Here is a 13,881-nt window from a genome sequence, read left to right on the forward strand (position 1 = left end):
ACCGGTGGGATGAAAGAGGTGGACCGGTTCCGCCCCCGTCCTGGTGGTGGTCAGGTCAGATCCACCATCAGCACATTTTTGGCTGGATATTTCAGACCCACCCAAGGGCATTTTTACACAACTCTGAATGTCACATAAGCACATGAAAATATGGGTAAAGTCCTATCTTATTCCTCCTGGACGATTTGTTACAGATTACATTGACATTTTATCATGACTCAGACAGTATAGTTGCCTAAGGAGAACTTGCAAGAGACACAGCCCAGTGTTTGTGTCAGGGTCAGATGGTGTCTGTGTGTCAGTGGTATTCTTGTGAATGTGTGTGTGCAGTCTCTGTGTGCACTGCCTTACCAGTAATAAACCAGCTTCAGTATTTACAGTGTACTGCTGCTGTCACGTGAAAACCTCACACATACACAGCAGCACTGGTTCACCTAAAGGTTGTGTGGGTAAGAAACTCTCATGATCTACTGGATTTACAGGCCCATTAAAATATGGTGCACAAGCTACAAACAAGGCTGTTCTTTGGCTCAGGTTTTGGCTAACATACTCCATCAGTATTATTCTTAGAGCAGCAGCAGTAAAGTCGCTCCACAACATTTTAGATTTAACTAAATGGCCTGCACACCCACACACTTGTTTTTTGGTATGTTGATATTGTGGCTAATGAGGTCTCTGCTCAGGTTGACTCTGTGCTGAGCTATGCAGGGAATTACATAATGTTCCTACGTGTACTAATAAAGAGTGAAAATAGTGTTGACTAAAAGTTAAATGTGACAGATGTCAATCAAGCCCAGTCGGTAAACACCCACACAGTCCTGAGAAGCATCTAATTAGGCTTAGTAAGAGAAACCACCTCTGTGGATGTACTATTGGTGTGTGGCGTCTTTTAAGAATGCAACATTTTCAAAAGCAGAACTTGGCTTGGCTGAAAAAGCTCATTACTCACAGACTCAGAGTTTAATGACACACTCACCTAACACTCCACTGTCGTGGTGCCGTGGTGTTTGGTCTCCAATAAATGTTGCAAGGATCTGGGCGGATGAGTAGCTTGGATCATACATGGAAAATGATAATGTCCTGTACCTTGAGTGACCTTATGTGATGTATTCAACATAACAGAACTGAAATGAATGAATGGGTAAAACAAGAAATAATGAAAATGCGCATACTGTGATATTGAGTGTGTGTTTTACAGAACAAAGAACAGGGTGAAAAGAAATACCAATTTAAAAATGGTGGCATAAGAGAGCGAGGAAAACAGAACAAGAATGAGGATCAGCAAAATAATGGGCTGAAACATCTTTATGGATGATATATGAATGAGAAGGGGGGGCAGAGAGACAGATTGAGAAGCAGTAAGATAAATGTGTATTAGAAAACACAAACATTAGTCATTAAAGTCGTTCATATTCATGTATTTGCATCAGCTTACAGATAGTGGCTCCTCTGCCTGTTTATCCTCCTGCTTGGGGACATCCAGTCGGTCTATGAAGCTCTGCAGCTCCTTCCTGAAGGCTTTCATCTGGGCGTTGATACGATACAGCAGCTCATGCTCTCTGATCCTGTGGAGCACAGGTAGAGAATGTTTGAAATTCTTAAACACAGATTGGTGAATCTCACGGGGGGAAATACCTGGAGAGATTCCCGACAACCTTCGTGTGTTTATTACCTGCCACCTTCATCATCCTCATCCAGCCTGGCAAACAGTTCCCCGTTGGTGACGTATACTCGGGCCTCAGCGATGATAGTGCTGGTGTCAGCGATGAGCCTATCGATGGTCCGGCCCAGCCTCTCCGCCTCGATGCGGATGTCTATCATCTGCTGCCGGTCCTTCAGGCTTCTGGATAAAAAACGACTATCTACGGGTGAGTAAAGGGAACGCGTCGGGGTGAGGCAGCGGATGTTCCTCACCTCATCTGAGTCGCTCTCCCCTCCAATGGGGCCCTCGCGCTTGCGGTGTGGAGGGAGGAGGCGAGGGGACGAGGCTGAGGCCGAGGGGGTGTCGTCGTCCCGTCCTCCGTCGCTCTCTGCGTCACTGTCCCGGGGGCTGCCGCGGATGCCCAGGTGGGACGCCAGGTCGTAGCGCTGCATGTTGGAGAGCAGCACCCGGTTCTCGTACTGGAGCTGCATAACTTTGCCGCTCAGTTCATTGATCTGCAGACGTGCTGCTTTCAGCTCCTCCTGGAGGGCCTCCACTTTGGCGGGGTCGGCTCCTCCTGGGGTTGAAGCAAGGCAACAATGAAAAGTGGAACAACTGCAAATGAGAGCTTGACGTGCAGCTCCTGCAGGCTTGACGAAACACATTTTTCATCAGACACAGATTTTAAGCCGAAACAGAACAGATATCTCTTGCTCTGCAGTGATGAGTTACTGAAAGACGGCGGATAAAAACAAAAACAAACCTCCTCCGTGTCTCGATCCGGCTTCATGGGATCCAGCCTTGTATTTCAGTTTATTGAGTTCACCTGTCACCTAAAGATGAAACTGAATGTTATTCCCATGAGTATTTAGAGCTGCAAGTATGAATAGCTCACACCTTTGAATATCTTATGCATGAGGCTTAGATAACAGGCCTCAAAGTCATAGCTGATACCAATAATAGCACACAAGGAAGAAACACATACAAAAATTACAGCTTACAGTACTGAAATGAAAGCAGCATTGTTGCCTTGTAATATCAGAACGCTTACGTCATATTATTTACAGTCTGTTGCAATTTTGATGGAAATATTTAAAACTTCTCAATGCCAAACGCCAGACAGAGAAACTAAAGGAGAGTATTTCTGTACAAATTTTATGAAGTAGTTACTGTAATGTTTGGCCTTGGATCTTACAATAACAATGCAGCGGACCTGTTGAGGAAATCTGCCCTTTTTGCAGCCCAGTTTAAACCATCTACCTTTTTGTTCTCTTCTTCCACATCAGCTAAATTCCTGCGGAGAAGTTCTGCTTCGTCTTCCACCAGCTGAAGCTGCTGCCTCAGCTCTGACAGGGCCTCGCCCTGCTCTCTGCACTGTTGACCTCCACTACCAGAGCTGTCCACTCCTGCCGCCGCCAAGCTACGAGAGGAGAGGAGAGGAGAGGAGCATTGATAACAGTCAAGTTAAACTCAACCATGAAAATCTTATTTTCCAGGTCACAAATTACAGATTAAATTCTCACTAATGTGGGGATATAATGTTTTTCCTTTCCATAACAACTTCCACTACAATTCAGCCAGTCTTTTCTACTCTTTCAACCATCAAGGATCTGATGAATGGATGCAGAATACCTGTCCTCCCTCATGTCATCCAGTTCAGCCTTCAGTCCCCTGTTCTCCACCTCCAGCTCCACAATCTTCCTCCCCAAGATGTTTGCCTCCTCCTCCACCAGACGTAACCGAAGTTTCAGCTCTGATTCGCGAGTGGTGGGAGGCCCTCCAGCCTCACCTTTGGGCAGTGGGCTGTCCACGTCCCCATAGAAGGAGCGGTACTTCTGCAGCTCCTGCTCCAGTCGGTCCTTCTCCTTGTCAATCTTTGCCATTTTTTTCCTCATCAAGATGGCCTCCTCCTTGATGAAGGCCAACTGGCATTTCAAATCCTCATTTTCTTCCTGTGAAGGGAAAGAGGGAGAGTTTGGTCTTCTGAGCGGTAGATTTATTCCCATAAAGTCAACTTGGAAGAAAACACACTAGCAGTGTAGTTTTGCTCGTGTAAGTTCTAATTAGTTTGGTAGTCGGCCTAAAAATTGACATTCCTGGGAACAATTTATTGCCGTGGCACATATTTTAATGGGGTGACAGTCATGTTTTTCCTTAATGTTGCTTTCACTCTCTACAAATTATGACTTGTGTCTGGTGTAGTCCTGAATATTACATTTTGTTTTCATTTGGAAATTGCTTTGCAAAACAACCTCATTATTACACATCTCCATTGAAAGTCAGAACTTTACAATCTTATAACGTAATGCTGACTCACCTCAGTCGGGGTCTGTGGAGCCTTTCTCTCAGCTTTCTGCACATCCTTACTTCCTTTTCTTTTCAGCGAGAGCTGCAGGGAAACAGTGGTTACATCATCATCGTCATCATCATCATCATCAGCTCACTGTTTTCTTACCAAAGGCAGTGATATCATCCAGATTTATGGAACACTGAAAGCCCAGTAATGGAAAAACAGGACTGTTCAAAGTGACCCTCAAGAACATTTCTTGTAAAATATTCAATGTGCTCTCGATGCAAGTGTGATTTTATAGACTTTAAGTAAGAACACTTTTTAATTCCTTTTATTATGTTTGTGCATATGAATCAGTGTCTCGCAGATCTCAAAAATGATATCAGGACATAAAACAGTGTACTGGTGGGATTATCTGGGCTTACCTACGGCTTTCTTTTAAACTCTGTCAATCCTGCCAACCAATAGCACAGTATACGGTACACGATATGGGCCGTAATCCACTTTCAATCCACGATAACATCTTTATTTTAACACCACTTTTCATTAACACAGTTTAGAAAGTCCTGTTTAAGCCTGTGTGTGTAAATTGTGATTATTGCCTTTGCATATGTAAGCCTATATGTCAGGGGTTAACGAATACACTGTGCACCATTACTGGCTTGAAAACACTCTATATGCTCTGTTCACCCTCTCCCTGAATCCATACAAGTGATGATATGCTCAAAGGGCATTTCATGCTATCTTCAACCTGACCTTTGATACGGTTCAGGCCATAATTTGCATTGCACTTTCACAGACACAAAAGGTGAAGCAAGCACACCTCCATGGGCCCCTCACCTCTTTGTTTTTCTCCAGTTCGTTGTGCAGGGCCTGCTTGGTGACCTCCACCTCTATCAGCTGCTGCCTCAGCTTCTCATTCTCCTCCTCTGTCTTCATCCTCTTCTCCTCCACGTTCTCCAGCTCATGGTGGAGGCGCACAGACACATCCTTCGCCACCTGGGAGAGGGACCAAAACAGAAGAGACAGAAGGAAGATGAGAGGTTATTGCTCATTACTAATATAATAGAACATGATGGAATGATGCTCAGGCCGCCTTAGACTCACCTTGAGGTCTTGCTCCAGACTTCTGAGCAGCTCTCCATCCACTTGGCCGCTCTCTGCAAACCGCATCCTCTTCCTCTCGGCCTTCTTCAGTCTATACTGAAGGATCCGGCAGTTCTTGTTGGCTCTCTCCAGCTCTCTGCGTATGTCCTGCAGCTGGCAAGCGTCCTCCTCATAGAAGGTGTCCCGCATCTCATCCATCTCTGCCCGCATCTCTTCGATTTCAGCCTAAAGAAACATGGAGGAAAAAATTAAAATGCGTCACAAAATAACTAAATCGAGCTTGAGCCCGAAAAGTGTCATTGTTCCTTTTAAAAACATCTTTTCCAAAACAAAGCATGCAGCTACGTGCGGTAGTCATCGCGCGGCTGCAAGCAAACACAACAGGTGCGACCATTGCGCACTCTATAAACAAATACATTGTCACGCTTGTAATGTTTTACTAATTTACCTTTAGCTCATCGTTTTCATCCTCCAGCTTCTCCATCTCTTCTTGCAGCCTCTGGTCTGGCTGTGGAGCCGGCTGTGGACTGTCTGGCTCAGGGGACAGCTCCGGCTCTGAGGCCGGCGGTGATGCTGGCTTCGTCTGCATCTTTGTCCCTTTCTTCCCCAAGCTCTTATTCAAGTGAAACTGTATTAGCTCGGATTGCAAGCATCCCTCCTTCCAGAAACCGGGTCCGCAGCCTACTGTGCCTTTAGTGCTCTTCTTGCTGCCGCTCGTCGCCGCGGGGGCCTCCCCACCCCTCGGGTGTTTGCTCCTCAGTTTGGGGGATTTGGATGCGCAGGGCTGGTCGGAGACGACGCGGGTGGAATCTGCCCTGGAGGGTGAGGAGGCGTCCGTGGCGAGGCGGGGGGAGTCTTCTGGTGTGTGGATGCCGCCTCTGTCCGCCGCCGCGGCCCGGCTCAGCGTCGGGCTTTCAGCACCAGCAGCCTGGACAGCAGCCGCGCCTCTGACCGCAGGAGCGCCTCCGGCCTGCCGCTCCCTGCCCGTGGAAACGGGAGAATGACCTCGGCTGCTTCTCCCTCCCCCTCCTCCTGCTCCTTGCTTTGACGTGATGGGCTTTGACGAGTTGCTGCCCTTCTGCGTAGCTTTAGATCCGCTGTCTTTGAGCCCGGCCGGAGACGACGAGCGCTGCTGCTGCTGCTGCTGCTTCCGGCTGCTATTGTCTGGCTGCCGCGGCGAGTCGGCAGAGGATGGGTTCATCATGGTGTCAAAGGCTCAGCTCATCCTCCACAACATCCATCCCCTCCACCCGTATCCCTGTAGCTGGAGCACAATTGCCTCTTCAGACCTAAAGGCTGCAAAAGATGGATGGGATCTAGACTAAATAACACTCACTTAGAAAAGGCTATCCTCCACAGGTACTTGGTCGGTCACTTGGACTATTCTGAAGGGCTAATGGGAATAATCTAATCTGAAATAAAGCAGGTAGCCTACATCAGGACGCACCACGCATTTTAGATGAGTTTTTTTCACATAGGCGAGGCTAATTAGGCTGCTGTGAGAGGGGAGCGCACACAGACAGGTATACGTGACCACCAGTGATTATGCAGCCATTAGGGCTGCTTGATGAGATGTGAGTGAGATCAGCTGCACATCGGGCAAGTGGACATCAATTTGAGCCGTGCCGAAGGGTGGGGAGGGGGGCAATGGGCAAAACAGAGAGAGAGGGCAAGGCGATGTTATTGGCTCTTAGACCTGGAGCAGCAGCCAGCCAATTAAACCTGTCTCAGTTCAGCTGACAGAAATAAGGTCCTGGGCTGCCTCTGATCTGGTCCTCGACCGAGCCAAAACAAACAAAGGGTGGTCCAGTGTCTTCACACTAGATGAGCCACATCCTGGCTCACAGGAGCAGCCTTCTGAGAGAGCCATTTCCTGTCAGCCATCATCACCCTGCTGCTCATATCCAACATTATCGATGACTCATTACTCAAATGGAGACAAGATGAGCCATAAAAGTATCAAAAGCAACACACACACAACGTTTCTTTCGACCTCTCCACACTTTGAACAGTTTTTTTCCTTTGGTGTCTGGTTTTAAAAGCACCAAAAATCGACTCTCTCTCTCACACACTCTCTTTGAAAAAAAGAACATCAAATTAGTCTAAACAAGGAAAAGAGCATCGTTCAGTTTGTGTTTTCTACCAAATAGATAAATAACTAGGAGCAGCAACAGCAAATCAAGCCACCTTGGAGGCCTGACAGGACAGAGCACAATGTGGACCACAGGCAGACATTTGCCCTTCATACAGGTTACTGTTGTTGCATTCATCTAAAACGCGCCTCTGTGCTCAAAGAAATGGACTATCACGTGGAAATCACGACGCTCCCATTGCATTTCTTACCTTTTCTGGGTGTTCTGTCCGATGCTGAAGGGTACAGTGGTGATGGAGAGGTGGAAGGGATGCTGACTCGAGCGCCTCCCGACCACCAAGCAACCTGTTTCAATATTCATGACATTACATCATCGCTGGGAGGGCCGGGCTGCACGGAAAAGAAGCTGCACCCACCAGGCTGCTCTCATTGGAAGAAGGCAGGATGCTCTCTCTCTCTCTCTGCCCCTCTCTCTCTCTCTACAGTGATTGGATGTAGCCACTTGCAACTGTTCATTTACCTTGTGAATTGACCTTGAATATATGGATTTGAACTGGCCACTTGGGAGAATGTGTGTGTTCCTAAATAATAGGTTTTAATTAAAAAAAAAATGTTCAAGGGTACAGCGATGCACTTAATGTCAGGAGGACAATAAGGCTGAGACCTCAGTGGACATTATTCAACAGCTGTCACTGAACCAGAGCAAGAACAGCATATTTATGAAGAGTGTAGCATTTTCAGCACATGCAAGGGGTAAAATTGCCATTGAATTTTACCATACTGTACATTTCCTACCTTCTTCTAACATACAGTAAAAAAAAAAAATTCAAATTATGAGCACATTTATAAAAGCTGATATGCTATGTCTTGTTTCCTTATATTTAGACATCTATTTGAGTTCTAGTTGGAGTCATAGCATCCATTCGGATTTCATTTAAAAAGTTTAGTAGGAGGTTTTATTCACAGCCCCAAAGATTACTTCTAATGGTAGTTTCTATATTTTATTGTTTCTTGCCCTCTTTGCCCCATCTCTCATCACACTGAAGCTGTTGCACAAGATTTTTCCACAAATGCCCAGAAATCATTGATTGTTTAGGAGAGCAGGCCAAATGTTGTCAGGCCATAAATAACAAATTTCATTTGGAGTTCTACCAGTCATTTATTACTCCCAGAATTTGTTTGAATCTGCGATTTAAGGAAATGGGAACGTGAAATTAGAGTGGATTTGGTTTGAAAACAGGTTTGTTTGTTTGGAAACAGGGCCAACTCTCCTAGATTCCCCATAAACACAAAGCATCTTCACTCAGTTATTTTGCAGTGGACCAGATTCATCTCACCACTCATTTTGAGTTTTTAAATCTTCGGCCCACGCCAACGCAAAGATAACACACACACACACATCTGAAATGCCTCATGGCTGTTTAAAGATATACAGCAAAGTAGGTGGACTGGAGTTGCATGCATCATCTCTGTGTGAGTAAAATAACAAGTATGTTTGCAGGAAGTGCCAGGGATCGACTTGGATTGAAAGCCAGGATTTGCTCTGCTCTAAAAGTTTTATGGGACGGATTTTAGCTTCTGTCAAGGCTTCAGTAACCACAGCACTTAGCCTCCTACTTTACCTCTGTGCAATCCATTTGCTTCTGTCACTGCAGGCTTTTTTATGACACTATATCTTGATCTATGCAGAAACAAGACGGCTCTCTATTGTAACCATAGTTTAATTGCCAGACAAGGTGTTACCAGGCCAATCAGTCAGCTTTGGGCAAGAGTGATCCTTTTTCCTTAAATAGGATAACAGATGTTTGGGGTCTTGCACTCCCTTTCATAGTGACACACACACACACACACACACACACACACACACACACACACACACACACACACACACACACACACACACACACACACACACACACACACACACACACACACACACACACACACACACACACACACACACACACACACACACACACACACACCTATCATCTCCTTCTGCCTCAGGACTATTCAGTCATTTGCTTGCATTAAAGTGACAGATGTCTGCATCATGGAGGCTCCCATGAGCCACACAGCATTACTGATTCTGCTTTGTCTCAAGAAAAGACAAATGAAGGTAATGTTTGGCTGAGAAAATGTAATTTCATGCTCTGAGAAGACAACAGTTTCTGTAATCACTTGGAAATGTTGAATCATTGCACACTGTCCTTAATAGTTTGGATATTTACATATAGTCTAGCAGCTTAGTTAAAATATGTATACTCCAGTATGAATCCATTTGGATGATAGCCATGAGTTCCTAAAAAAAGTTGGATACTGGATTGAATCACTTTTTCTTGTCAAAATACTTGTGATTCTTTCTGCCCAGATACAAGCGGCCTGTCTGCATCTCATGCCATAAGAGGAAACCACACCTTATAATGAGACTAAATGACTTAAGATGGACATTTTCTGCAGTGATAATAAGAAAGATCACTCAACCACAATTCTTTCTTAGTTGTGATGGACCCATCAACATTTGGCACCATGTAGTAATGTTCCCCTTCATTTCAAATCACAACACAATTTTTGGTATAAGAATGTTTATTTTTCCTTTGATTTACATTATGAGCTTGTTCTCCAATTTGAGTGCACACATTTAGTCATAAGTTTATCAAACTGGTTTTGAGTTAATACATTTTACCTTCTTTTTGGTTCTCCACATGCTGCTGAGTTCCTGGCTAAAGGGAGAGATGGAATTTAAGGCACCATTTTAAGCTGGAACCAGGAAGTGGAAGGTCTCAACTCCCAGTGCTGGGCAGGGGTGCTCTGAGTTGCAGAAGTTTCCAGAAAGTAACATGTTGTTGTATTGTATTATGTAGTGTGGATGTTTCTTTGGGTTTTGGGTAGTTTTAGTATATATTGGTATTATTTGTGTTATATCTTTAAATGGCAGTTGGGTTTATTTTGAGGTGTTTAATGGTATGGAGTTGGAATCCCCCCCTCGTTTGTCTGTAGGCTAGCCTATGTGTATATATACCCCTTTCATTCAACAGGTCAGGTTTGTTCAGTTAAGATTTCTGTTGTAATATGGGTTTGTTGACCTCAGTTTATTTAAGGGGCCCATAGTTAGACTTTCTGTTGATACTTTTCCATGCTTATGTGTTTTAGTCATTTGCTACCTTGATTTTCCTATTTGTTTAATTTGGCTAAATAAAGCCTTAATGGCCCTGCTCTTACTGCTTGGTCCCTAACAGTTGTCACTGTTCTTTTTGTTTTTTTCTCTTATGTATTCATCTGTTTTAGTTGTAAATATGTGAGGAGAGAGAGGCTCTGTTGAGCATCCATATAAATACATCACCCTCATTTATTTCACACTTGCAAGTCTCTCTCTCTCTCATTCTCACTTTGTCTATTATTCACAAACAACCTCATTCCAGATCATCACAGTGACACCATGTGCAGACGGGGGATCTCAGGCAGTGTGCTTGTCGCTGCTGATACGTAGTCAGGAATAATCTGTAGTATCATGTAGTAGTTTCTGTATTTATTGTTACACAAAATGGCTAAAAATAGCATTTTCCATTAATTGATCCTTTCCACATGAAGTTACATGATAGCCATATTAAATGTGACTGTGATAAAAAGGATGGGCAGCCTTAACAGGCGTCCACACTAAAGTTTACACTGATATTATTGGATTTTGTCTTGAAATACAGTGTAAACAAAACCATTTTTCTTTAATATAACAAACTGCAGAGGGAGAACAACTCACATAAGAGGTGAGACATACAGAAGTGTTCATTGCCTCATTATTCATGAATTATTATTCTTAAAATAATGATGTGCCTTGGATTGGTCTTTAAGCCTGTATTCTGACAGGTAAGCAGCGGAGGGCTTTGTGAAGCTTGTGCCTTTTTGGTGCAGTACTTTTCCCCCATCAGGCATAAAAAACACGTCTGTCTCTGGTCTCAGTTGTTGTGCTCCAGATATCAGCTGAACTTCTGACAGGCAGGAAAATTGTTACTTTACTGTGAAATCCACATGGGATTTTACTCAAGGAGGCAATTCTGCACAGATACAGACACACATTCAAACTGACGTGTAATGCTGAAGTAGTCCTCCTCCTCCTGTCTTTGGTGTACTGTATGCCTTACACATATAGTACATAGATGTATAAGCACATTCAGTACGTCTAGCTGCAGCTTTGTGTTTAATACTTTTGCTCTATCCTTGTGGTGTGTGGGGATATAAAAAAAACAGTGAGGTCATGTTTTTAATGAAAACCAACATTTGAATAGAAGCATTAAATTGACTGACGTGAAATTGAAAAGCCACACATTAATGAGATTACACTAATGAGAGTTAAAACCAACACATAAGACATGAATTGGCATACTGTACGTGCGCTGAGGCGGAGGATGATAAGCAGGCCAAATCTGCCATAGCGTCTATTATAAGAGATGTGTAATGGCTTAGTATTTAAAAAGAACTGCAAGGCATTTGAGTGCTGTTGCAAAATCTTACAGTTTGGCCAAAAAGAAGCTTTTGAGATTTCTACCAAACAACAACTGTGTTCTGCTGCAGATATCTGAAACTTACTTCATAGCCTGTAATTCATCTGTGGCTATAAATCACTTCCCATTTAAAAACCTCATTCGCAGAGCTCTCATGCTATAGAGATGTTTGTCAGCCAACAGAGACTGGAGGAAAAGGCTGAAACAGTTGACGGAATATGGGGCCACCATCCAAGGGAAAGGTTTCTGATGAGGTTGTGGTTTTCTGTTACTGAGTTGTGAAATTATTGCTCTGGATTGAAGAAAAACACAAATATCATCCATGTAATGCCCCTCTGCTGCTGGAGGCCTCCCACTCATTAACTCTGCACACGCACACACATACAAATGTGTTTCTCAATCCCTCTAGCTATTACACAAGCACACACAACCCCCCCAGACACACACACACACACACACACACACACACATAAGAGCACCATAACACTGTTTAATAGTTTATTGCGGTGGTGCTGTTTCCCACATATACTGATTCAAGAAGAGGCAGGAGGAGGGGATGCAGTGGGTGGGGGTGGGAGGATTTTGAGAGGATGAGGGTGTGTGTGTGTGTGTGTGTGTGTGTGTGTAGGGGGGGTCAGACAGCTGCTGTGTACAGTTACCATAGAAACCTTTGTCTGACTCGGGAATTCGACAGGGATGAGCAGTGTTATAAATTCAATTTTAACAGGTTTCCCTCTTTTTGTCTGCTAATCATGTGGCAAGAGATTTACCTTAAGCACAGTTATTTTTTATTTTTTTGAAAGTCAGTCAGACAAGCAACATATGACTCACGACAGAGCAGACATGACCCCACCCAGTGCTGGAACAATGCTGCAGATTTTAATCCTTATTTTCTACACAGGTAAATATGGATTACAATGCTAAATATTTCACACCAGGATGGAAAAGCCATTGGGAACAATTTTACAGATTAAGCTAAATTTGTCTATCTTTGCTCCAACAGTGGTGAATGAAGTCTTACGTTCAAAAATAAAATGACTAATTGGACTTAATGGCCCTGTTGTGTTAAAATAAATAAAGCATTAATGTATAGGTTAATATATAATGCAATGCGAGAAGTGTTTGATATTGTAGTTGGTCAAGGTGGAGCTCATTTTGACTACTTTATACATATATGCACTAGTTTAATCTATGTTTAATCTATTCTTTTGTCTGTAAAACCTGGAATTTCCAGGTAGTCCCAGCTATTAGATAAATGTTGTGGACTATAAAGCACAACGATTCTATCTCAAATGTGTCAGAGTAGAAGTATAAAAGTAGCAGTAAGGATACTCAAGTGGAGTGCCTTTAAAAAATTACTTAAAAGCAGCCCTTTAGTTAAAAACAGAATAAATATACTTAGTTCCATACTGGATTTCAGTCCATTTGACAGAAAACAAAAGGAAACATTGGCGTGTGAAGGCTGCCTCATACTCAGGGCTGCCTGAGTGAAATGACGTCTAATAATACACCAAGACAAGACTGAACTGATAACCAGTCATTTAAATTTATGATTCACAGATGTCCGTTAAAGCATTTGAGTGATGTTGTTCTTCTCATATCATAAAACTTGACAAAGGTCTTACAGATTCATAACAGGAGGACCTTTGAGAGCATGGCATAGTGACTGTGACCTTAATTTACTGTTATGTAACCATGGTGCCCTCTAGTGTTGGAAACCTACTCTGCACATCTGTTCTGATATTGTCTATTGTCCCAATAAATAAACCACCCAGGTCATTAAAGTCAAAACATAGTGCTGACCCACAAAGAGTTCAAGATCATTCATATCCTGTTCATTCATATTCTGTCCATGGCATTTACTACATTATGAAGCAGAGAAGCAAAACATTTGTAGAGGCATTCAGTTTAATTCAATTTGAAGAGAGTTCAAAGTTATGATACTTAAAAAAAAGAAAAGAAAAAAAAACACAGAGAAGCGATGTGGACGTATAACTGTCCAAGCTAACAAGCTGGGAACGTCCCCAAATGCGCAGTGTACAAAAAATCACAATGTAATAATATGTACAACACAAAAAAACACAAATGCACAGACAAGCACTCTCGGCTAGATGAAAAATTGATATTTACATAAAAATAAATACAAAGAACCAATAAAAAAAACATCAAAAGCATTGGTTGGTAGATGACACAAAGCTGGATTTGCTGATATAGAGCCGATTGCTGATTTATACTCTTTATGTTACAGGCA

The 13,881-nt window shown here is 43.3% G+C and overlaps 2 protein-coding genes across 2 annotated transcripts in view; one reads left to right on the forward strand and one right to left on the reverse strand.

The window, feature by feature from the left end:
• Positions 1-13,881, forward strand: part of LOC139204990 (exostosin-1a-like) — a 436,963-nt gene that overhangs the window by 303,625 nt on the left and 119,457 nt on the right. The gene's annotated exons all lie outside the window — the stretch shown is intronic.
• On the reverse strand, positions 1,193-5,643 carry LOC139205270 (microtubule cross-linking factor 3). Its single transcript, XM_070835435.1, has 10 exons — positions 5,488-5,643; positions 5,040-5,264; positions 4,773-4,931; positions 3,960-4,031; positions 3,275-3,594; positions 2,903-3,062; positions 2,406-2,475; positions 1,673-2,213; positions 1,436-1,565; positions 1,193-1,303 (listed from the first exon to the last, which is right to left on the reverse strand). The coding sequence occupies exons 1-10, from the start codon at positions 5,626-5,628 to the stop codon at positions 1,193-1,195; spliced, it is 1,929 nt and encodes a 642-aa protein (XP_070691536.1). The 5' UTR covers positions 5,629-5,643.

This window comes from Pempheris klunzingeri, chromosome 8 (genome assembly GCF_042242105.1).
Source record: "Pempheris klunzingeri isolate RE-2024b chromosome 8, fPemKlu1.hap1, whole genome shotgun sequence".
Classification (NCBI taxonomy): Eukaryota; Metazoa; Chordata; class Actinopteri; order Acropomatiformes; family Pempheridae; genus Pempheris; species Pempheris klunzingeri.

Bases quoted from the DNA above. Each gene is read 5' to 3' on its own strand.
- LOC139205270 (XM_070835435.1), bottom strand. From the start codon at position 5,628: ATGCAGACGAAGCCAGCATCACCGCCGGCCTCAGAGCCGGAGCTGTCC. The intron at 3,063-3,274 runs GTATTCTGCATC...CTCCTCTCGTAG, and splicing joins GATGACATGAGGGAGGACAG to CTTGGCGGCGGCAGGAGTGG. The intron at 2,476-2,902 runs GTAGATGGTTTA...TTTCATCTTTAG, and splicing joins TGGAAGAAGAGAACAAAAAG to GTGACAGGTGAACTCAATAA.